The following is a 23,956-nucleotide window of genomic DNA, read 5'->3' as shown; positions in this document are numbered from 1 at the left end:
AAAAATCCTTCTATGCTGCTAAATATGCAATGAATTTAGCAAAACTAATTTTCAGCATATTATGGTATGTGCCACGTTAACAGAACGCTGGTATTATTTTATGTATGCCTGAATATTAAATATGGTGTATCTACAAAATGAGGCATATTTCAAATTATGTAAAATTCAAATGCACTTTTCATTTGAATAAAAACGGGAATGCATGTGTAAGTGTAAATGCTGAATCCATTTGAGAATTATTTGTATTATTTTTCCTTAGTAGGGGTTTGCTTTCTCAGGGAGCTGGACAGAGAAAGGGTACAGATGGGATTTTAAATTTAGGTGAGCAAATTCACTGATTTTCACTATTTGGGGGCAATTCCTAAACGCGTCTAAACAGATTCTAGCCCACTTTACGCCCTGACGTGTATGATAACAGAGCAGCAAAGTAAAGACCTTCTGATTGGAAGCCTTCCAGGTAACAAGGTACAGCTTAACAAGGATGACCATAAATGATAAAGATAAACATTCTACACACTCTTTTTCTCGCTTTCTTTCCCTATAGTATTTCAAGTGATTACACATCAGTTATTGTTGCTTAGCTATTCCTTCTTTTAAAGCTTTTGGGCAACCTTCCCTAAAAATATCGATGGTAATAAACACGTTCCCAACAACTGCTTGTGCTGAAAGGAAGCTGAGTAAATATACATAGGATTTTCTGAAGGATATAAAAGATCTATAAATATATTTGCATTTCAGCTTTTTTTTTGAGAAAATCATCAGTAATGTTCTTTGAATTAAATTCCAAACTATAGGGCATGGGCTTTTCTTTCTCCCCGTAAAACTTCCTTTTGGAATGTCTATAGTTTTCCCTAAAATTTCAGGAGCTTCCCATTCAACTAGCCCGGACCTTCAAATAGAGGAAAAAATGCAGCCAAAACAAAGTCAAATCGGAAGTCAAAATTAGTTCTGATATGGTCAAGAAATTCCAGGCACGTTTCTCACTAATCCTAATAAGTTTCAAAATTGTATTTTCAAGTAAAAACAAGTTTAGAATTCACCTCTTGTTAATTCACGGTTGAATAATCTGCCGAGGGCTAAGCAAAACTTTAATGCAAAAGGTGATGCTGGAATACTGTTAGTCATGCAAATAAAGGCTTCTTTCAGCACATTACAATATACTTAGGATTCAAGGGGAGGAGCTGAAACCTGATTAGGGAGAGTAGTTTATAGTTTTTGTTTTCATTTAAAGCTACAAACAAATACTAAAACATCTTAAACGCTCTCTGGAGAAACCTGCTAATCCCAATAGATGGGCAAAGTGATCATTTAGGCTCAGAGTTTTTTGAAAAAATGAAAAAATGCTTGAGCCAGTGGTGTGAAAGCAGGATTGAAAGGACATCACTGTGTCTTGGAAACAGATTCGGAGCAGTGGTTATATCAGCCCAAGGGGGCAAAGTTTGCCTATCCAAACGTGAAGTTTTCTTTTCCTTCCCCTTTACAGACACTGTTCATTTCACTAAGGCAGACATTTAATGAAAAGTGATTTTATATTATTTTTAAAATTAATTTTAAATGGGCGACAAACACAGCACTTTACTTCAAAACACATAGAAATTAAAACGAAAACCAGACAAAAAAGCCAAACGCGCCTCGCTGCTATATACACACGAGTAAATTCCAGATTCCACTGGCGTGCATTGCTAACCAGCCTGAGCGCTTCAGTAGATATAAACTTGAATAATTCATCGTGGCTCACCTAACCAAGCAAAGATTAAAAAATAATTTCTCCATTAGGACGTGGGGAGTAATATATAGATACAGATATATAATTTGCAATAGACAAAAACACCAACATCGCTGAATAGATAAGAAAATGGAATACTGTATTTGATTTAGAAAGTTTGTACATATAGATAAACACGCAGTGAAGGAAACAATAGTATAAGCGTCCTACGTGGAGTTTAAGAAGAGACCCCATAGCGGCTATGAAATACTCAAAATAGCTTTTGCATAAGATAACTACAGTTGCACTCTAAGCTGTTTTCTATCGCTGAGGTCCCTTTTTAAAACCTAGCAGGTCAGATCGTGACAGCTAAGTTTGTGCAAGGAACACCGAGTCAAGGAAAATAGAAAGGAGAGGAGCGAAAGAGAGATGGAGACAGAGAGAGAGAGGAAAAAAAGAAAGAAAAGAGCAAATATCATATACAGGCATTTCTACACATATATTACAAACTGGGGGAATGACCGCATCATTAAGATATACATAATTCATATAAAATTTTGAAATAAAAATAAAAATCTGTTACAGTCATAACTATTCTTTTTCCCACATTTATAACCAGCACCCACACAGGCAGTGACAGAAGGGGAGAAAAAAAGGTGCTTACGAATAAAATGATTGTCTGCTGAACAAAAAAACAGAAGATTGCATCTTGGTTGGACCATCACTTGGACTTAAAAACAGAGAGAGAGAGCGAGAGGGAGAGAGAGAGAGAGAGAGAGGGAGAGAACCAACAAAAAGGCGATAAACATTTGTTATTTCCCTCTTCAAGGAGTTCCTTTTTATTTTTTTTTTAATTTTTATTGTTTTTATACAAATTCGATCGGAGTTTTTGTTTGTTTGTTTGTTTGTTTTTTGTTTTTGTTTCTTTACTATAGAGAATATTTTTCCCAGATACAAATTTAATCATCAGCATCATCATTATCATGCAAGTGGGTGAAATGCGTCCATGGAAAAGCGCAAAGGAGAAATCGTGCTTGTCCTAAAAAGAATGCAATTGTCATTTTTTTTAATATAATTATTATTATTCCCCCCGCTGCAGCATCAGTGTCAGTGACTGTCTGTTGAAGTTTTAGCTCCATCTCTTGGTGGCGGCGGTGGCTGTCGATGGTGTCGATGGATTCTCTTTTTGTTTGTTTGTTTGCTATTGTTTATTTGTTTGCTTGGCGTTTCTCTTGCTGAGTGTGGGTCTGTGTGTCCTGATTCTGGGGCCGTTGGTCTGTTTGGTCTGGGTCGGGGAGAGGGTGCTCGGCTGGTTGGTTTGGATTGTTTGCCGGTATCATACATCACATTCCGAGTCGCTGGAGGTTACCGAAAGGATGGAGGTCCCCGTCTCGGCTCTTTCTGTCAAACTGGAGACGCTGGTGGTAGGACTGGCCGCCGTGGACGGAGACTCGGCCGAGTTGTGTGTAGGGCAGCCGGGCTCTGCCAGCGATCGCATGCCGCTCTGTCCTATGGCCTGGTGCTGGAGCCTGCATCGCACGGGGAGACAAAACAACGACACAGTCCTTCTGAGAGAGGAAGAGCGAGCCACAGGCGGCAGCAGGCAGCAGCTCCCCGCTTCCCCCAGCCCTTGCAAACACACCTCCCCAAACAAACAACTCCCCAAACAAACAGCCTCCCTCCGCAACGGGCTCCAGCCGCATCCTCCCGCTTCCCTCTCGGGCTCGGAGCCCCACGCTTGGTCACCTTCTCATCTCAGCCTGCCTGGCTTTTTCATAGCGATCTGCAACCTACAGAGCGCTATCTGCCCGGGCACCGTGTACACACATACATATGCATGCCTGTGTACATAGGCCATCAAGGTTCAATGGGTGAAACCCCCCCCCCTTCTCTCAGTCTTGTTTTGGTAAAGCTGTCGGCCGTGAACTGCATTGCCTCGGCTTCCTGTCACCGCAGCTGCAGACAGCCTCTTGCAAGTGTTTCAAAACAGATCGGAGAAAGCCCACTTCAGATATGATCGGCTGAAGCTCAGATATAAAGAGAGGTCCCAACTTTAGAAAAGCATGGAGATGGGGAACTAATTTATTGCGCCTGAGATTTCGTTTAAAATATCTCTCTTTGTCCCCCGCCCCCCCTCCACCGCCACTAGTCCATTTTTCCACCAGACACCAGGGTACTGTGGGCCTAATCTAAACTAAGACAATATGTGTGCGTTTATCAAACGCACAGTGGATATGGAAAGCTACAAAGAGTGCTCTGGAGCAGAAAAGAATTGCAGGTGAAACTGACCTATCTTGTCTGCTTATATCTAGATACAGAACATTTTTTAAAACGTGTAAAGAAATACACTGGTGCTCTGGAGAAGGGGTGAGGGAAGCAACATCTCCCAAGTATTTAGCGACAAATCTAGAATGCATTTTTTCTATCCCTCTAAAAGGGAGAACGCTTTAATTTAAAGTCTGCTTCCGTTTTGAAAAAACAAGAAACTAAACAAAAGACTCCAAACTGCTGTCCCTCGCAATGTCACCGCACGGGAAGGCATTTGATTTCACACAGACAAAATAAATACAAAACCAAATACAAATCTTCAATTGCATCATCCTATTCTGACCATTCTCCTGCGCTTGGTTATTCGGTTCTAAATATAGAGGAAATCTAATTCAAGAATAAGGGGAAAGAAGCTAAAAGTCCTGAGCTGACCAGTCATTCACAACGCATAACAAACACTCCCAGTGTTGATCAAAACGCACCCCTCAGTCACCTGATTCCCCCCCCCCCGAGCATTTCTTCATTTCAATGCCCGCAAAGAGCAGAGAAATGCATATCGTTCTAAAATTTCCAGTCATTTTAAAATTGTTTAATTTTGGCGTGTTTGGTTATTTTCTCCCATTACAATTCCTGGTGTATTCTTTCCGCTGTCAACAGCGTTCAGTCAACAAAAGCATCCGTATGCAACTTCTGTTTATTTACAGTACTTAGCTGCTCTGCCTTCCAGTTGATGGAAATCAAATAGTGAAGCAGTTGCCCTTTGTATTTTTTTCAGGACTCGGAATCACCAGTACCAATAGTACAATTCAAAGGAATTGGGGGGAAGGGGGGAGGGGGAGGCAATATAAAAAAGAACAGTAAGTTCTATTTACACACTTCCAGCCATAACTCTATGTATTTTTTTAAAATCTATCTTTAAAGCCGACTGAAAGGTCTATTTTAAATTTTAAAATAACGTATAAAAACTACGTTGAGACAAAACAGGAAATAGTTGAATTTAAGGTTGGCTTTAAGTGGACACTTTAAACACAAACACACACACACACACACTATACTATCCGCACACAAATAGCGAATCATCCCGTGTACACCTATAAATATAAAAGCGAAAGAAAATGCGTTTCAGTGCCTCCTTGCTTTCCCCTATTTTTCCTTCCTAGGCAAATTAGTTTGTTTGTTTTTTTATAATTAATAGGAACAATAGGAGAGCAGCTGCCTTCTTTGCAGAAGCGCACTTTGAGTTATGATGTTTGTTTAAACTGTTTAGTGTGTGTGCGTGTAGGGGGAGGGGGGAGATTCCACTAAAATGTGCCAACACAAGTGACATTTTAAAAAAAACACACACACACCACGCTCAGCACCGGGTGGCTCCCCGTCACTTTTACCAATCCACAAGGAAAGGAGAGAACCTTCGCTGCAATCTGGGGAGGCCGTTTGTCAACCGAACAACACACACACGGGTTTGGAAAGAAGGAAAGTCTTTTTTAAAAAGAATAGACTCTTGGACACCCCGGGTACGAGTGTGTGCGTGCGAATAAACTTTGTTCGGGCAAGCGGCGAAGGCTTCCCGGTGCTGGGCTTCATAACAACTCCTTTGCCGGCTGCAGCTTTGCAGCTGGAGCAAGCAGATTGGTACGCAGGACTCGGCTTGATTCTTTATGAATTATTATTCAAGATAAACAAACAAACTCCCCCGCCGCTGGGGCCCAAATAAAGAACTCCGGGAGCACTACCAAGCCTAGCAATCAGCCCAGCCCTGCCTCTCGCTCTCCTCCCAGGGTGGGGGTGCCGTGTGCACTGACCTGTTTTTAGCAGCGGCTGCTCTGTCTCTTTGCCTTCGGTTTTTGAACCAGTTGCCTACTTGCGTGGGGGTGAGGCCGGTGGCCTGCGCCAGTTCCCTTTTCTTGCTGGGGTTGGGGTAGGGGTCTTGCAGGTACCACTCCCTGAGGAGGCTGCGAGTCCTCTCCTTGAAGCAGTGCGTCTTCTGCTCTCCATCCCAGATGGTCCTGGGCAGCGGGAACTTCTTTCTCACCCTGTATTTATCAACCGGCCCTAGCGGGCGACCCCTCAGCTTCTCGGCCTCCTGGTAATGCGCTTCGAGCCACATGGCCTGCAACTTGCCGTGGGACTCCTTGGTGAATTTGTGGTTCTCCAGGATGTGATAGAGGTCTCGGAAGTTGCCGGTGTGGAAGGCCACCACCGCCCGGGCTCTGAGGATCGACTCGTGCTTGTTGATGGCCTCGCATGCCCCTGGCGCCACGGGCAGCGACCAGAGGAACCGCCCCAGCCGCTCTATGTCTCCGGTCTCCTCCAGCGTCTCGCAGACGCTGGCCACTTGTTCCGGGGAGAAGTTGAGTGTGGGCAGCTGAAACATTGACAACTCTTCTTGGGGTGCCCTGGAGCTGCCTCCGCCGCCGGGGCTGCAGCCCGTGCCGCCGCTGCCGCTGCCGCCGCCGCTGCTGGCGAGAAGTAAGGAGCGGTGATGCGGGTCGGTGGTGAAGTTTGGCAAGAAGAAATGGGTGGGATAAAGCTCTAAAGGGGACCGGAAAACCATGGGATGACCTGAGAGAGGGGGAAATAAATCAAGGAGAAAAGGAAGCAAGGCAGGCAGAAGGGAGAGAAGGACACACACACCCCGCACGCATCCACACACACACACAGCCACATAGAGACACACACACACACACGCACGCACGCACGCACACACACACACACACACACACACACACACACCCCAACCCAGCACCGCCACCGAGTCAAGATTCAATGATTCAACAGCAATCGCCCTAATGACAACAGCCTCATAATATCTCCCCTAAATCCACAGTGAGTGCAGCATTGAAACATTTTGTTTCGCTTTTCTATTGGTCTTCTGAGTGTCGTTGTGGCGTTGCCATAGCACCCCCTGCCAATCACTGTCAGCCCTGCCAATCATTAGTGAGTACGTAAGAAAGGTTTTTACCACTTCGCGCAAATGCACGGGGGGAAGGGAGGCAGGGTGGTTAGTGGAAAAGGTTTTTTTGGTTTTTTTTTTTTATCTTTTCAACTCTTAATCTCGGCACTTCCCCTTCTCTCCGTCTCTCCCCCTCCACACCCCTCCTAAATAAGGGATCAAATAATGCGAAAAGCAGTGTGCACATATTTGTTGAATGGGATGAGCAATTAGAGGGTGGAATATTATTGTGATCCTAACGAGCCTCGTTAAAGCTAAAGGAGATATGGGGGGAAAGTAAATGGGCCAGGCTGGGATACACGTTCGGATAAAGGGCTCCTAACTGAGACAATTTACACATGATTTGCACGTAGTTTCACTTCATTCTGCCTATCTGAACACTAATAGTGCCGAGGAAGAAAAGAAAGATGAGATCATTAGACCCATCCTCATGCCGGTGACCCTCCCAGAAGCGGCACACACAGTACGTTCTGGGTTTAGCTCTGGTTCCCTCCAGAATGTCTCCCCCGCCCTTCACTTAACAGGGTACCTGCTAAAATTCAAGTTTAACGGGATCTGCAGAGTCCCCTGCAGGGATGCAGTGCTGCCGGGAGCATCCGTGCTCTCAACGGGCCCTGTCTGCGGGCTTTAACTTAGAGAAAAGCATTTCGAATAACTGGCATGTTCAACCCTCTTCTGCCTTTCTTTTCCCAGCTAAATGCCTCTCTTTCCCTTAATGCCTTCTCTTCCTCTGCTTTCTTCTCCTTTTCGCTTTTCTCTCTGGTTTTTCTTTCATTCCGTCTTTTCCCATATCCCTCTTTTTTACCCTCTCATTTGTTTCTTTCTTCTCAGCTAGCCTCTCGCGTACGTGCCAGCCACCCTTTTAACATCTGTTTCCTCCTTTACATACCGTTTCTGCCCCAAACTTTGGGGAAAAGAAAGAAACAAGTTTGACGATTAAATTAAATGTGTTGATTTTTTAAAGTGTGGGCAAAGAAAGTCTACTTGCAGTTTTAACTCCATAGTATTCCAACGGCTAGCGAGGCTCCTGGATCTTGCTCCCTTGCATCTATATTTACTATTAGGTATGTTGCTTTTAAGAAGATTTAATCAGCATCTTGAGCTGGTAACTCTTTTGTTTAGTTTCTGTAGCTATGGAAGTGTGATTTACAGAGATTTGTACGGGTCATGGACGTCTTTCCAGACTTACTGTGTATATTTAGACAGGACTTTGCTTGGTGTTAAAAAGTGTATATTTTGAATAGGTTCACACACAGTAGCAAACAATACCGACATTGTAAAGGCATGTACAACGAGTATTGAAACGCAGCATCCAGACTTCAACTAATCTGCCCTCAATAAAGCTGAAATAATTATCCTAAGCCGCCTTTCTAGAAGAAAAATCATTGAGGAATTCAAAACTTTTTTAAAGATCTTTTCTGCATTCCGATGCAGATCTAGGGGTGAGGAATGGAGCCCAAACTACTTTCAGACATCAATGGAGGGAAGAGAGGGGGAAGAGATATTACAATTAAAATGTGAAAACATAGCGTGACTTGGCCTATCCGAAGGATAATAATAATGCTGCTATGGGTGGTAGAAGTTCTTTAGCTGGACTCCGAACTGGTGGTGATCCCTTTCACAGCGCACTCCTCATGAAATAATTCCAAGTGGCAGATGAATAGGTCCAGTTGGAAGAGCTGCTGGACTGGAAGAACCTCGCTGTATTACACATTCATCACATTTTCACTAAACTGGCATCGGTGTGCTATGTTATTCATAATGAAAATAACTGGCCCTCTTAATTTTTAGTGATCTGCTTACACACTTCTGTTAACATACTTGGGGGAAACTTTTCCCCCCTCTCCCTTCCCTTTCTGGCTCATATTTCCAGTGATACAGCTAAGGAAGCAAAGAGGCGACTCAGCCCCTCTACCAATCGACTTGAAAGTATGAATTGTACAACAATATGTTTAGCCAAAGATTTTAATACAGAAAAAAATCTTTTCTTTGTAATCCTTTCCTTTTATGTAAAGGATTACAAAAAAAGGGGGGGGGGCGATTCCTGCGAGGGGTTTCTTAATATTTGATTCAATTTTCTTAAAGCTGAAAATTAAACTACCCCAAAACTTCATTTCAAGGATCATACCAAAAAGGCCCTTCTTGTTTTCTAGTCTTTCACACAATCATATTCTGTGCACATGCTTAGACGATCCTCCTGGTACTAGGATTCCCGCTGAACTTTGCAAAGCTACAAAAACTCACACCAGAATCTGCTTTAGCTTGTTTCAGGTATAATCCGAGACCAGCAAACTGCTTTTCTACTGAGAATTCTGTTTGCAAAAGATGTGTTCTGGAGTGAATCTCAAACCATGATCAGATTAAAAAAAAAAACAAACCGGACGTGCCCATTAGCTAATACGAAGGTCTTAACAGAGCTCTGCATGTCTTACAGCATAAGCGATATTTCAGCCCGTGAGGTATTGCACAGTTGGATCCAACATCCTAAAATGTTTGAGGATACTGAAGCAGCTAACTCATCAAAGCGAGTTACTATGGCACGATATACATTAGACAAATCTTGGGAATGGGACTCTGTTTTCTTAGCGTAGCCGGTGATTCAGTTCTCCCCTAAGCCTGTTAGGGACACATTCTCATGTCCTTAAATGTACAAGCAGATAATTGTTGGCGCTCTATCTTTGTGTGAGGAGGCCAGGGTGTAAATGGCTTTTAATGACTGCAGCTGCTGGCTGAAAACTGTCAATGGAATTGGCTAATTCAGAGCCCCCGAATCTTGCGAGCTCTCTGCATATTGCCGCTGAATCCGGACGAGCTGAACTAGTGAGTTACTGTCGAGGGGAAGAGATACGAAGCCATGATCGCCAGCAGCAGGGAAAGCAAACAAGAGGACTGGGAAAGCAAACCCCTCTCGACTCGGAAAATCCTTTCCGGATCCTGTAAGTTTCTTATTCACACACTCAAGACCCGCAGGGAAGACTCTTGGTTTTGTTCTGACCCCCCCACCCCCAATTCCCTACTCACTTTGTGGCTTAGGCGTCCGTGGAAATGATCAGAGTGTTCTCCTTACTGATAGACATCTTTACAGTGCTGGGGAAAGCTTGGGAACTAAACTCCATTTCAACTTAATCTTATTTTATCCCGCATGATTCATTGTTTTAGCTCATATAATGACATGTGGCTTTGAAGGGAAGAGCTGGAGAGAAATTTGTTTTCTTTTCTGATGCACCAAGAAATTAATGTCAAGTTGTGTGTGTCTCTGTTTAAGGCGCTGATGTTTCCAGCCTGCCGTGTTTCGGGGGGACCTTCTGTGGGAGAGAAAGGAGAGGTGGGCTCTTTACTTTACTGCTTGCTTTGATATGTAGTTCCCACTAGGTTCTGATTTTCTGCTGCCCAGTAAATGCCCCCCAAGCCTGACTCGAGAATGACTCATTCGGCACTCCGGAGTGTTTTGGTTCAAACAGGGGTTCGGTGCCCTATCTGTGTCTGGTCACCTTCTAGCTAGAAGGGAAGCTCTTAAATACAGTATCACGGGGCCGAGGCGGGTGAAATTAAGAGAGGGAGGGAGAGAATCAGGCAGGTAAAGGAGAAATGATCACATCCATCTACTTTTTATGAGGATTTAATTGAATTTTTGTCATTCGTAAGTGGCAAGTGCCGACAATATTGTACAGCCGCATTATTTGGAATTATCCCCCCTTTTTAAAGCCACGATTTCCCAAGATAAATGACCGCGTATTTGGTGTCTGTGTCAGGGCTGGCCCGTTCGGCTCCTGTAATTCAATCCTGTTGATGTAATGAGTGCGGTATATGTTGTGTAAAAATGTGGGCAAATCATTTTTAACGGTTTTGGAGGGTGTGAGAGGCAGGCCGGGTATTTTATTACTTGCCCGAAACAATACCAAAGCTACGAAATTAACCTCTCCCCTTCCTTTGGGTAAACACGTCCATTGGTGGAAAATATGAAATATTTATTTGGGAAGGGAATTAAGGAATGAAATTTGTTGCCGTTCCAAAGTCCAGAGTTCTTTAAGCAGCAAACTTTTTCGATTAGGCGTTTAGCTCAAAAGTGAACGTCCGTGCAGTATGTCTCCTAACGACAAACTCACATTCCTCATTTTGAAAGTGTCTGGTTAGCAGCATAAGCATATATACATCATCTGGCTTCTGTATTAAATACAACTCTTAATGATGCAGCATTATCATCAAGGGACACTTGATTGATTGATCTAGGTATGATATATGTGCTGTACATCTAAATTAAATATTAAGTGAAATACTTAGCTCTAATTAGACAATGTAACCTAGCAATGAGAAGTAGTAGAAATAAATTACAGAGGGAGAAAAAAGCCCTCCAGCCTGTAAAATGTTACACTGATGAAAGTAGCATGTTTAATAGTCATGTGTACAGATGCTGACATATTAACAACAACCAGCAGCACTGAAATGATTGACATGTCATTAAGCCATCAGGCGGATTTTAATAATTCTGTCAAAACCAGAACATTTTAGTCAAGTTTTTTCTTTCTTTCTTATTTTTCAGTACAGTAACCCCAGGAAAACATAATTAGGTTGGGGGAGGGGGGGGGAAGGAGATAGGAAACCATTAAGGGTTTACCAAAAACAAACAAACAAACAAACAAACAAAAAACACCATAAAAACCCAATCCTCTCTTGGAGATAAGGTTTTCGAAGAGATCTGGGTTTCTTCTTATGCGGTTGTGCCTTCAAAAGGTAAACAACGACACAGTTGCCTCAACTTTCCCCTTTAATAAAAAGTTCCTGGTGTGACAGAAAATCTGAATATTTTATCAATCTCTTTTAGTGACCCTCATTAGGTGGGCATCCTGCAAAGGCCCTGGCGTTATAAGAAAGCTGCCCAATCAGAGCATTTGCACGCCTTGTTAGCGATGGTTAATGAAGCTTCCCCATACACTGAAAGAAAGGCCCCCTCAATGTAGATTTACCTTATGTCAACTCGTTACTTCTAATGAATCGCATCAAAATTCTTCTTTGAATGGGACTGAAGCACATAGAACCTGCAGCCCCCTGGATTCCGCCCCCCCCCACCCCCTTTCTCTTTCTTAAAGAAGAGTTTACACATGCCAGACAGCAGAGCTTCTGAGAGCTAGATGACAACGTGCATTTATTGGAATGGAAAAATATCTACTAGCCAATGTAATATCAAAGCAAAGTCCACAGGGCTCAATGGATGTGGCCCCTTTAAACTAGTGCAATCAAACATTCCTTAAGAAAACATTTATTGAAATGATTCGGACACACTCTTCCTTCGCCTTCTGAAGTGCACACACGCACTGCAGAATGAGGTGTATCAAATTATGGACGCTTCGCTGCTGTCAGGTATACATTTGCTCTTTGCCTGTGATTTGGAGTCCCTGCGCCCTTCCTCCCTCTGGACTAGCATTTTAAAATCAATTAGTATGTTCAATTCTTGAGGTAAATTATTCAAACAAATGTTTGGAAGACCCCAAGGGAGAATTTGGCCATGACAAAAGGTTTGATTAGCTTTATTTTCCCCAAAAGCAACAAAGGCACAGGGCTGGGAGAACAATCCACTACATCAGGGCCTGGCCAATTAAATGAAAGTCATTAGCTTCTTCCTGAAAATCCTACCTTTAAAATGAAATGGGGAGGAAGAGAATCGGGTGTGTTGTGATATTTGTAGCACCAGGACTTTTTTTAAACCTTTACCCACTTGAAATTTTTGCTCGATCTGAACAACAGAAAACCCATCATACAAATTATGACATTCACTCATTCTAATCCATTATCTGCCCGCCACACTGTCTATATATTGATTCCCATATGCTTTCCATAGCTCTCAGTGATTGAGCAAAGCTACAACAGTGCAAGACACTGCTTGAACTATACCTAACGATTGCAAGACTGTGCCTGTTGTAAACATGAAGTGTTCCCAGCTTTACCATTCAGCTGTGAACAAACAAAAAAGTAAATAAATTGGGCTAATTGTAACTCTAAAAAATGAGTTTGCAATCTGCGAAAAAAACATAGATAGATTCTCGAGAAAGATCTATTTGGAGCCCTTTCCTTTTTGTCCCCCTACTTATGTACTTCTAGCAGATTTCAAGATCCTCACCGAACTCAGCATAGATCTACAAGGAAAGATCCTTCTTCTCTCTTGTCCTAACTGTGGTGAGCAGAGCTAGCGAGCATTAGCTCACCAGTTTGTGGCCCGGTGCCTGCAGGAGGCTTTCTTCCCAGGAAGAGCCTGCCGGACCCAGGCTGTTGACGAGGGACGAGCTAAAAATGTTGTTTCTTAACTCTGCACCCCAGAAGACAAGAGTTCAAACTTTTTCGAGGATCCTCGGGAAGGTAAGGTATATATGGAACAAGATCACCCTCTGATGGTCTCATCTATAATATAATGTGCATGTGTGTGTATGTGTGGTATCACCTCAACTGAAAATGACTGAAGAAGAGAGAGAAGAAATAGGGACATCAACAGCATTAACCTGATTTTTAAAAATTGTTCTTAAAGGAATGCAATAGAAACGAAGACAGGTGGCTCTGAGCCCCAAGAGAGCACCTTGGCTTGTCCCTTTCCTTTTTAACTTTTCTGTCCTGAACACTGCTCCACCTTGCCAACCAATGGGTCATAGGCATCTACATGGTTAAATAGGTTAAAAAAAGGAGAGAAGCCAGAGGATATGCAGGAGATAAACCTAATTCCTTTTATATACAACCCGGAAATAATCCATTCCGAGTTTGGACTGGGTTGGTGTGGTCCATAATAATGGCTTAATTTTTTAGATTTCATTTGCTTTAATTAAGACTGCCTTTAAACTCGAAATAAATAAACGATCTACTGGCCTGGTAAGACCTTCTCAAGCTAATATGTGAAACTTTAAATAACAGCAGGTACAAATTTGCCCTCCTTAAGGCTATAAATGATACAGAAATTCAAGAGCCTAAGAAGTTGGCCTTTATACAGTAACTCGAATAGGGAAACTGCACTATACATAACCAATGATTTATCTTTTTTACTAAAAGTGTCAAATTCTCCTTAATGATGGCATAGGTGAAGTTGTTTCAAACTGGCCAAAACAGGCATTATTCTTTATAATATAAATTATATCCACTTGACCCCAAGTTAGTGGAAATGCTTATTGGTGGATCACACTGAAACTTATTTAAACCACAGAATAAAACAAATATTTGGCAAAATCCGAGGCAGCAAATTAAGATAAATAGAATTCTTCAGTTAAAAAGTGGAAGGTTTTAGGAACGTTATATAAATCTTTGATCATTGTGACAAACTTTAAGAATCAGGAATTTTAAAAAATATTAAACATGCTTTCTAGATGTCAAAAGAAATTAGTGTATGTAATCTCCCGGCACAAGAATAAAAGAACAAAAAACGTATGAACCATAGGAGTGTTAGATGCATAAAAGACCTCCAAGTAACAATTACTCTGATACATATTTTAAAATAGTAAAAGAAATGAAAAGATATTTAACACTCGTGTACAACAAAAATGAAGGTTTGATAAAGAAGATGCCGCTTGCAGTTGCCATTTGACTGGATAAATATACTTTTGGCATGGAGTGACATGATGTTATTTTGACACAGAATGAAAGACTTACTGGAGATATAAAGACATAGATACAGATAAATACAGATATATACACTCATTCATAAATTAGTGGGTACATGTGGTATGAAATCAGAGAGTCAATGGCGTACAAATGCAGGAAAATACACCATGGGTACAACGCTGATCTGAGGTAAGTTTAATTTTTAACTGCTAGAGATTATTGGAAATCAAATAAAAATTCGACCTGCATTGACCCATTAGAGGATTTAGCAGTGAGGAGTGAGAGATTTTCCAGGGCTTTTGTCACTAATGTTTCAATGCTCTGCACTAACTTTAAGAAAGTGTCAGTAGAATAACAAATTGAGGGCATGAAAGGCCATAGAGAGAAAGCAAGCAAGGATGCTCTTGACTTCTTAGCAGTCGCTTAGAAAGGAACTCGAGCTTAATATGAGGACTCAATCAGTGGATAGCACAAAGCTGGGAAAAGGGGAAGAGAAAAGTTGGACTCAGCACGTGCAGTTTGGTCAAGTCGCTTGATTAAGCAGTGAATAAAAACTCCAAGGCTCAGAGCTTTCAGTGCAAAATCACCTTCTGCCTTCAACTTTTCTAAACCGACACGAAGCCGCCACTGACAAAAACTGTATTCAAGCAATAAACCTGGGGACTTGGGAGTGGCAGGGCAAGTCTTTAAAAAGAAATGTGTATTTCATTGAAGGAATAGGTGTTCTAATATCACACACACACACACACACGTGTGTGTGTGTGTGGTTTGTATGTCTTATAAATTATGCTATATTTATGTAGCTATATCGATATATTTGCGGGTATGTATAAAAATCTATATATCTATGCATCCATATGTACACTTGTTATATACACACACAGAGAGATCCATATACTATGTGTATGATAGATAGATAGATAGATATGGTATAATTTAGCCATTTAATAGACCTAGAGAAGTAGATTTTCTTAGAAGATTCTGTTATCAGACTCACTCCTTCCTTAAGAAACAGCTGGTTTTAAAGCCAAGCTGTAAAGATTTTTAACAGCTTAGCGAATATCACAGATAAGAAAAATCTGGAAGATGCTACTAGGACATCAGATTTTAATGGGCTTCTTCACTGGTGAAGGGAAACTTCATTCTGTTCCCTGTACGTATAATGATGTAGACAGACTTCGATATATACTCTATTTAATCTTTCTGTGTGACAGAGCTGTTTAAGTGTATACCATGCCTACATGCTTTGTATCCAGACCAAAGGGATGCATTGTTGAAAGAAAACTATTCAAAATCTTTCATCTGATAGAAACGATCCAGCAACTGTGAGGCAGCTACAGTACAATGCTGCTGTCTACATAATAGTATCTGATAAAAATACAGCGTGTCAGTGCAACAAAAAGTTAAAAGTCTTAAACGTTTCCATCTTATATATTGTATGCAGTCAATAACATTGCAACCCTGCCTGTCCCCCCACCATTATCTGGTATATAGCACTTTAAAATCGAGGACATTGTGTTTGAAATCCCGGGTTCTAGGCACAGAGAGAGAGGGGAGCAATAGCTTTCTTACCTGCCGCAAGGTAAGGTAAGCGAGGGCTATTAAAGGTGTAATGACCATAGGGTAAATATTCCTTAGGAAGAGGAGATTCCTCTTCTAAGACCTTGTTTATTTTATTTGGAATGTAGTATCATGTAGCCTAATCTATTACCAAGACCAGAGAGTTAGAGGGAGATTATATCTACCTAATATTTTCTTTTTTTTTCAGACACTTTCTTCAGTGGGATCAAAAAAAAAAAATCAATCATATGCACGTTATTCTCCTTTGCTGCAAGAGAAGAGTGCTAATTGCCAAACCCCAAAATGTGAAGCAGAGAACATTTGACTAATGTAGTTAGCAGCCCTGCTTTGGGTAGAAGCATTTAGCTAGCTGACGGGGTTTAGTTTTGCTGCTCAGTCAATCCAGGGAGATGGAGTTTTCCTCCTAAACTACTCTCCCCGAAGAATAGTAACTCTTTTCCCTAGAGCAGCCACGAGCAGCTGAGGATGGCGCTCATGAGTCTTAATAGGGTCACAAAGGAGGTTTTAGTCTTTTTAATTTCCAGCCACAAGAACCAACGCAGAATTCTTGTTTTGTCTCATATACATAAATAAATGCAACAATTAAAAACAATGGCACATCTGGCTTGTGAGATCTGCCCCAGTGTTTCTGTCCAGTTTATTTTTATCAGTAGGATGGCTGCTTGGTTATGAAATTTCCTTTTGGACTGGGTTACACCCTGACAGCCAAGCGTGCGTAGGGCGCACCAAGCTACCTCCTAGCCCCCCTGACACGCAAATGCATAGCCCTGAAGATCTGAGGCAGGAAACGGACAAATTGCCTGATGTGACCTTCAGGGAGTACTTTTCAACTGCTAAACATCAAGAAAGTGCTTCTCTCCCTTGCAGGCGCCATATTAAGGCAGGGAGCTGCTGAGCTGGGGAGGGGTCGGGGGAAGACGGCGGGGAGGGAAGGCAGTTGGACAGTTGATCTAGTTTTACACAGTTGTTAATTCAGACTGGGCGAACTCTGGACGGCTGCACGGGAACAGCAGGGCTTTCTGAGCTCTCTCTCCACCCGAGAGGATGGGCTTTATAATAGTCATCTCTGCCTGGGGACTCCACATTGCAAAACAGCCCTACCGCTCTTTTTTAAAAAATGCCTTAAAGCACACCCTGAAACTGGAAGCCCTGAGATAGCATGTACTCCTGTGAGACAACGTCTGGCTCTGCAGGATTAGCCTCTCTTTTTTTATTAATCACTTTTCAGAAATTCTAACCGATCCTCACTCAGGCAGTAGTCCAAAGTCATTCATAAAACAACTACTGTGCTAATTAAACCGATCAACACCGCCCCCCCCCACACACACACCCTATCCCGATTTTGCTAAAATCTTTGCCTTGTTGAGACAGACACGATGAGGCTGGGTCCTTATTTTAAGGAAAAGGGAACTCCCCCCCCCATGCCGATGAAGTTTCCAAAACTTGTAAAATTATTTCCGAAATGTATGTGGAGTTGCTTTGTGCTGCATTCTTCACCCTCCTAGTTTTTAAAACGACGATAGCATTAAACCTAATACTTAACCGAGACTTATAACCGAGAAAAATAAGTTCTACTGATATCCCTTAGCTGGTAAATTAACATCACGTACAATCATAAGTCCTGCAAATGCCATTTAGAATCTATACACTCCATATTTGAAAACTGGATGCAATTCTAGGAATCAAATACACTCTAAATAATTCATAACAAAGCACCCACGCCCATTTCTCTTTCTTTCTTTCTCACACACACGTTCATTGTATGCTTTCCCATAGTTTTGTCCTTTTTCCAGACTGCAGTTACTGAAGGTCAGATGAAGAGGTCATGGCTCTGCATCCCCTATAAATAGATTTTGATATTTAGACAGCTATTGCTACTCAATATTAACTTACAGGATAATGGCGAGAGATACCGCATGCACTGAACCTGTTATTCACGAGTGAGCAGCATCTGTCGAATACAATTCTCGTCTTTTGCCCTGTTTGGACATAGCGCAATCAATAGGGAGAAGGAAGTCTTGAAGCTGGGGGGAGGGTGGGAGCACTGTGCAGCAACAGAGACGCAGGTACAATACTGAACTACACAGGGGCTGACGAGAGCGCTTTAGCTTAGCCCAGCAGTCAGGTACAGGCCGGTGGCACGTGGTTAAACAGATGGGGGTAATTGAAAGTTTCCAGGCAGACTTGGAGTGGACTTTTAAAAGCGTAGGACGGTCTCGCGTGAAAAGATGGCAAACTTTGTCTAATTTAATGTGAACACACAGAGACACCCGATCTCCCCTTATTACTTTATCATGCGTTGATTCAAACCATATAAAGAAGCAGAGATTCAGAGTTCACCGTTTAACTCATTTATTAGTACAGACGATTCAAAGAAAGGGAAGGTCTTCAGCTGTAGGTAGTATCTTGAGGATCAAAAACAGGTGGGACTGAGCTTTCTGTATTCCGTTTTACCAAAATGCCCCGTTACTTCTAAATGCCTGCCGTGTTTCTTTTTTTCGCAGGATGGCCTCTATTTTTATTTGGTGATTAAAATGAAATGAACTCCCTGTAACTTCCGTTGTGTGGAACAAAATCCAAAAACAAACAGACAAGCCAAGCTCAGGAACAACCTCTGGCTGCCGTTAGCGAAGGTGGCGCATTAGTATTGTTATTATTTTTACTCATTCTATAAAGATGTCAACTACATTTCATTTGATAACCCGGATTTGAAGCTGTGAAGCAATATTTGGGTGTGGTTTGTTTATGCAGAGGTCTGTGGGGACAAGAGCGTGTCTGAGTGTCACATTCGCAAAACCCTCTATGGAATGTGAATCTGAGGTTTAGCTTGAGAACCGCATTCTTCTCCTAATGTACAGTTTTGCTATTTAAAACATGATTTCTAAGCCTTTTACAAAGCAAGTCCCTATTTTACTGGCAAGATTGCAGCTCTCAGGCTAGCTTTAATTAAGTTCCTTTGTGGGAGAAAAAATGCACGTCTTTCTATATTTACATCGTATTTATCTGGAAATGTGATGCAGGTTCCAGTTTCTTTCTGTATGTGAACTTTATCAGATAAAAACTATGGAGGGCAGTGAAGACTTGCATTTAATAAACAGTTTCTGAAAAGAGAGTTGGAAAGACTTTTTTTTTATCCCTGCATTCGTTTGACTCAATCTTTAATGGGTAGGAGCAACATCTGGTTGTTTAGGGAAAGTTCTTATTTTAAGAAAAGGGATTATCGCCAGGAAATAGGCACAAAAGAACAAGTTTTAGTAGATTCAGACTCCATACAGCCAGGGTTTTTTTCCGGACATACTTTCCCAAAGAATATAGAGGACCAGATCACTTACTTTTCTGATCGGGGACTTGTGCATTTCATTCCCAGAATAAAATCAAGCCACATCAAACTACACGAATCCTCCTTATTAACTGTACTTGTATTCACTTCTGCCAGGCTGGTTTCATAAATGTGCTTTAATGGGTTGTATATTGTTGGGGAGGGGGGCCCGGACTGGAAAGAGGCGGCAAACGCAGTGGAATTCTTGTGAACATTAAAGTCGGTAAGTGTAATACTGCCAGGACAAAGAGAACGAGGAGACTCTTAGAGACTAACAAATTTATCTGAGCATAGGCTTTAGTGGGCTAAAACCCACTTCATCAGATGCATGCAGTGGAAAATACAGTAGGAAGATATATAGATATGTATATATATATACACACAGAGCTGCATGCATCCGATGAAGTGGGTTTTAGCCCAGGAGAGCTTATGCTCAAATAAATTTGTTAGTCTCTAAGGTGCCACAAGTCCTCCTTTTCTTTTTGCTGATACAGACTAACACAGCTGCTACCCTGAAACTTCCAGGACAGTTATTCAGACAGTTCTATGGCGCGTTGTTTGTTACTGCGCTCACATAGTTATGATCTTCAGCTTTCAGAGACGAAAAGTAGAAGCAATTCTGTAAACAACTGGGGACCAAATTGACGAGTGCAACTTTTTCAACCTTCCTTGCCAGACTGTAAAGGGGCAGCAGCCTTCCCACCGGTTATACGTTATTTCATCTGCCAGCCACCCTTCCTCCGAAGCTTGACGCAAGGTCTGAAAGGGCGGCGTGCTCGGTGCAGCTCTCTCTAAAAATATCGTCTTGGATTAAATGTCTCTGAGCATTCAGCTCCCCAAGAGCAGTTTGGGATCAAGGAGCGCAATTGTGCCTAAAGGATGCAATGATGCAGTAATAACCCGCCCTCGCCACTTCTCTGTGTACAGCAGAGTACCACAGCAATGACAGCGTGCAAATAGTCGCTTCGCTCAGTGTTGTCTTAGGCTGGTAACAATCGGGAGACGCCCTCAAAACGAATGCCAGGGCCACAAGGAAAGAATTTCACCCTTTGAGGGGCTTTTGTGGGGGGCGAATATTATATGTCTCGTGTTCGTAAATCAAATAGGAGAGTTTGCGAGGCGCAGTCCCATACACCTTTAACTACAGTGATTACTAAATTAATAACAGGCACTAAGACTGGTGTCAAAACGTCTTGAAAATGTTTATCTGTGAATAATTGAGAAGGTGGTAGGACGTATTCTCTGATCATAGAATGAAATATGTATGAGGAACAGCTGTTGGCAATAGTCACGTCCCGTCGTTTCATGAGTTTAGAGTCCTCCTCATGTAAACAAGCGCTTTGATGAAGTTGGTCATTTACTTATGTCCACTTTTATTCGTCATCAGAGATTGATGGCATTCGTGCCCCCACGAAAATATACACGAAGGAGCAAAATGCTTTCCACTGACTCATCTCTATCTTTCTTCTGCCTGGCTCGGAGTTCTGGGGCATTTGACTCCTGCACTTGCCACTAGATGATTTGGTCCTAGAGACAGACGCACATATTGGATTCGCGCGTGGGTGTATCTATATATTCGAATCCAATACGAATCCATATGGCTCGATCAAGATCAAACTGCTCAGGATTCCCTGAGAGGACGGATCTGAGATGCTCACCTAAGAACCACCAGCTAATAGTCATTTATTAAGATTTCAGGCTGAACAGCAGCAGACTCCTGAACTGCTTATTGTTGACATAAACTTCCAGACGTTAAGCGTCTGCTGTTGCACATCATGGTTAATGTGTAGTACCAGATGTTGCTTTGCAACCTATTGTCTGGAGACACTGTTTAGTTCAGGTTAAAATATCTTGACTCGCACTGCTCAGTTGGCTATTGTGTGAGCATTAGTGAAGTGTCATGAAAAGGTAATGGGAAGTCCTGGGAGGTTAGCGCTCTGAGTGTGTCCAGGAGGTCCTTGGTTCATGGTGGGGTTACAGTGACTATTGACGGCTTTTGTTTTCTCTCTTCAGAGAACCCTTTTCCTTCCTCTAAAAGGATGTGCCCCGTTTTCTTTCCCTTAGTAGCTTTCTCCACCTATGTCATTAGACGGACCAATGTTTGTTTTTCTAGTTCCCCTAAATCGCCCCAAAGAGGAAAACAAATCGCTTTGTTGCGTCACCACCACCCGCAAGGCCCAGGGCTGGCTGGGGGGGTGGGGGGGGTGTTTCTAATTTTGGTCAGGGATTGTTTGCCGAGGAAGGGGGGAAACTAGGCTCTCAAGTTCATCTCAAACTGGCTGAGCCCGAGCTCCGAAGAGAAAATACACCAGGGCTCCAAAAGGTCACGGCCAAACCACCCCGGCCCTCGCCTCCCCTCTCTGACCTCTTCACCATCTTCTCTGTCTTTAGGCTTTTCTCCTCCGGCTCAGCCGCCCCAGTGGAAGAGAGGGCAGACAGGGAGCGGAGCGGCACGGCCCCCTGGGACGAGCAGTAACACTGGGCTCCAAACAGGAAGGCGAGATACTTGCTAACAAACTTCGATCCTGCTCTTTTCCTGACCAGAACCGGTTCGTTTTTATTCCTTTCGTGGCTTGCACCCCCGAGCCTTGCCAGCTACAGTCGCGGAGGTATGCGAAGACTTATGCTCCGGGGTGGGGTGGGGGCTGAGCTATGGACATAAATCGGATTCCCCCCGCCAAATACTTCGGGTACGTTGCTGTTGTACATCTATATGGAGGTAACTATGTATAAATGGGAGCGTGCAATTAGTTACAAAGACTTTAATACTTCGCATTTGTTTCACTAAATTGAGGGCACAATACAGCGATTGAGCCTCAGCCTGTCGGACTGGGATCTGGGTGTTGGTGGGGAAGGCTTGTCGATGACCTTTAGAATAGCCAAAGTTCTCTAATATTTCGATTTCTCTTTTACACTCTTTCCTTCAGGCTGGTGTTTCTCCCACTCTCACAGGAGACAAAATAAATCGGAGTCAGTTTCACGGTCCCTGAGATTCATCTACTCCAGATTTACACCTGTGTAGCCTCATTGACTTCAGTGATATCGCAGTATTACTGCCAGTAGACTCGGGCCAATAGCTCTGGGACTAGTTCCGTTGAGCATTATATGACTCTATTTTCTGTCACGGTAGCTCAACGCCACATCATGGGAGCATATTTCCTCATCAGCTAGATAATTCACCAATAGTGGAGACTGTGAAAACATCTTTCCGCGGTAGCACATTTATACATCGAGAGAAACCATGTTTCCCCTTCCCTCTCTGAAGTTTGCAAAGCCACTACAGGATGCAGTTAGCATGTTTAACTATGCATCCCCATAAACGCCCAAGTGATAAAAAAGCCACATTTTGTTTTTCAGCCTTGAGAGTGCAGCTTTTGTAGACCAATGCACTCCATAAAGTAGATGTATTTGTGTTATTACTAACATTTTTTCCTTGTGCATAATCCCTTATGCCTTTTATTATAATCCTACATATTACAGTTAATCTGTAATGATACTGCTTCAGAGGGACCTGTTGCACACAGTGATGGTAATTTGTAACCTTGGTAACAGTTTTAAATAAAGATTATAACAATGATGTCAACTGTATTTATTCACCATACAGTAGGAGAGGTCTAAGGATTACTACTATGGAGGACCGAGTTTAAGAAGCAGTCGAGAGATTCTATGCTATTATAATTTGATGTATCACTTTTTAGTTTGTCTTGAGAAAACACAGTCATTGTTTTGAATAGTGAAAAGATTTGCAAACCGCTGAGAACTCTGTAAACTTTAATTTTCTGAATGACAGATGTATTATTATGAATTAGGTTTATCAGGGGCCAAGTACCCTTAGGTAGAACATTTTACTCCGCCAGAGAAATATTCCAGAATAAGTACTACTTAGAGACCCTGATGAATAATGCTAACACGGAATCTACCATTAGCTTTCTGCATGAGCTTTCTCCCCTATTAAAGCTAACAATAAATTGATCACTAGCTGAAAGCAAAATTAAATGTAATTCCTTTTATTTATCTATTGCTTTTATATCATTAAAATATTGTTAGTTACATTTTATAAAATAGCATTCACTTTGATTATTACCTGACATATCTGTTGATCCACTTCGTGTATATGCAGTACCACAACATTAACAATTAAGAAAAAAGCATATTTTATATATTGTATCTGTCAAGATATATTACAGTTCCCATTAACAAAAATACATTATTCTTGTTGAAGAAGCTATGAAGCATATCTTTCATGAACACTTTATTAGTAATCATAGTTGTCAAAAATTAGATATGCACAGATTGCAGATGCAAAGGAAATATTAGATGCAAAATGAAATATACCATAGAATTGAGGCATAACTATTTTTCCTCTTTAAAATAAAAATTTTACAGAGTGAAAAACTGAGCTATTAAGCTTACTTAAAAGATGGCTTTGTTGGTTTAATTATACTGTAGTTATTTTATAAATATGTTTCAAAGGAAGCTTGCCATATTGAATGTCAATGAGGCCTTAAAGAAAAGACTTACAAAAGCTAATGCATACCAAATACCAAATTTTAGT

General features: G+C 42.0%; 1 protein-coding gene and 1 long non-coding RNA gene across 5 annotated transcripts; one reads left to right on the top strand and one right to left on the bottom strand.

Annotated features, from left to right (window-relative positions):
* Positions 1-1,844: 1,844 nt before the first annotated feature.
* Positions 1,845-6,793, bottom strand: SIX3 (SIX homeobox 3). Its single transcript, XM_048842991.2, has 2 exons — positions 5,776-6,793; positions 1,845-3,234 (listed from the first exon to the last, which is right to left on the bottom strand). The coding sequence occupies exons 1-2, from the start codon at positions 6,525-6,527 to the stop codon at positions 3,042-3,044; spliced, it is 945 nt and encodes a 314-aa protein (XP_048698948.1). The 5' UTR covers positions 6,528-6,793; the 3' UTR covers positions 1,845-3,041.
* A 2,505-nt stretch (positions 6,794-9,298) lies between these two features.
* LOC125633557 (uncharacterized) lies at positions 9,299-23,342 on the top strand. 4 transcript variants are annotated; one of them, XR_007355658.2, is made up of 5 exons: positions 9,299-9,862; positions 10,192-10,251; positions 13,026-13,277; positions 21,793-22,091; positions 22,329-23,342. It is a non-coding gene; the product is annotated as an uncharacterized LOC125633557 (long non-coding RNA). The 4 variants fall into 4 exon arrangements; XR_007355654.2 differs by having other exon boundaries at positions 9,300-9,862; positions 13,023-13,277; XR_007355657.2 differs by having other exon boundaries at positions 9,302-9,862; positions 13,023-13,277; positions 21,793-22,010.
* Positions 23,343-23,956: the final 614 nt, after the last annotated feature.

Source organism: Caretta caretta, chromosome 3, assembly GCF_965140235.1.
Source record: "Caretta caretta isolate rCarCar2 chromosome 3, rCarCar1.hap1, whole genome shotgun sequence".
In the NCBI taxonomy this organism is placed as follows: Eukaryota; Metazoa; Chordata; order Testudines; family Cheloniidae; genus Caretta; species Caretta caretta.
The sequence above is the reverse complement of the archived record's forward strand: the minus strand, read 5'-3'. Positions and strand labels throughout refer to the sequence as shown.

What these genes read in the sequence shown, in the direction of transcription:
- SIX3 (XM_048842991.2), bottom strand. Translation starts at nt 6,527, where the DNA reads ATGGTTTTCCGGTCCCCTTTAGAGCTTTATCCCACCCATTTCTTCTTG. An exon ending in GCAGCCGCTGCTAAAAACAG is followed by an intron (nt 3,235 to 5,775) that starts GTCAGTGCACAC and finishes CGTGCGATGCAG; the next exon opens with GCTCCAGCACCAGGCCATAG.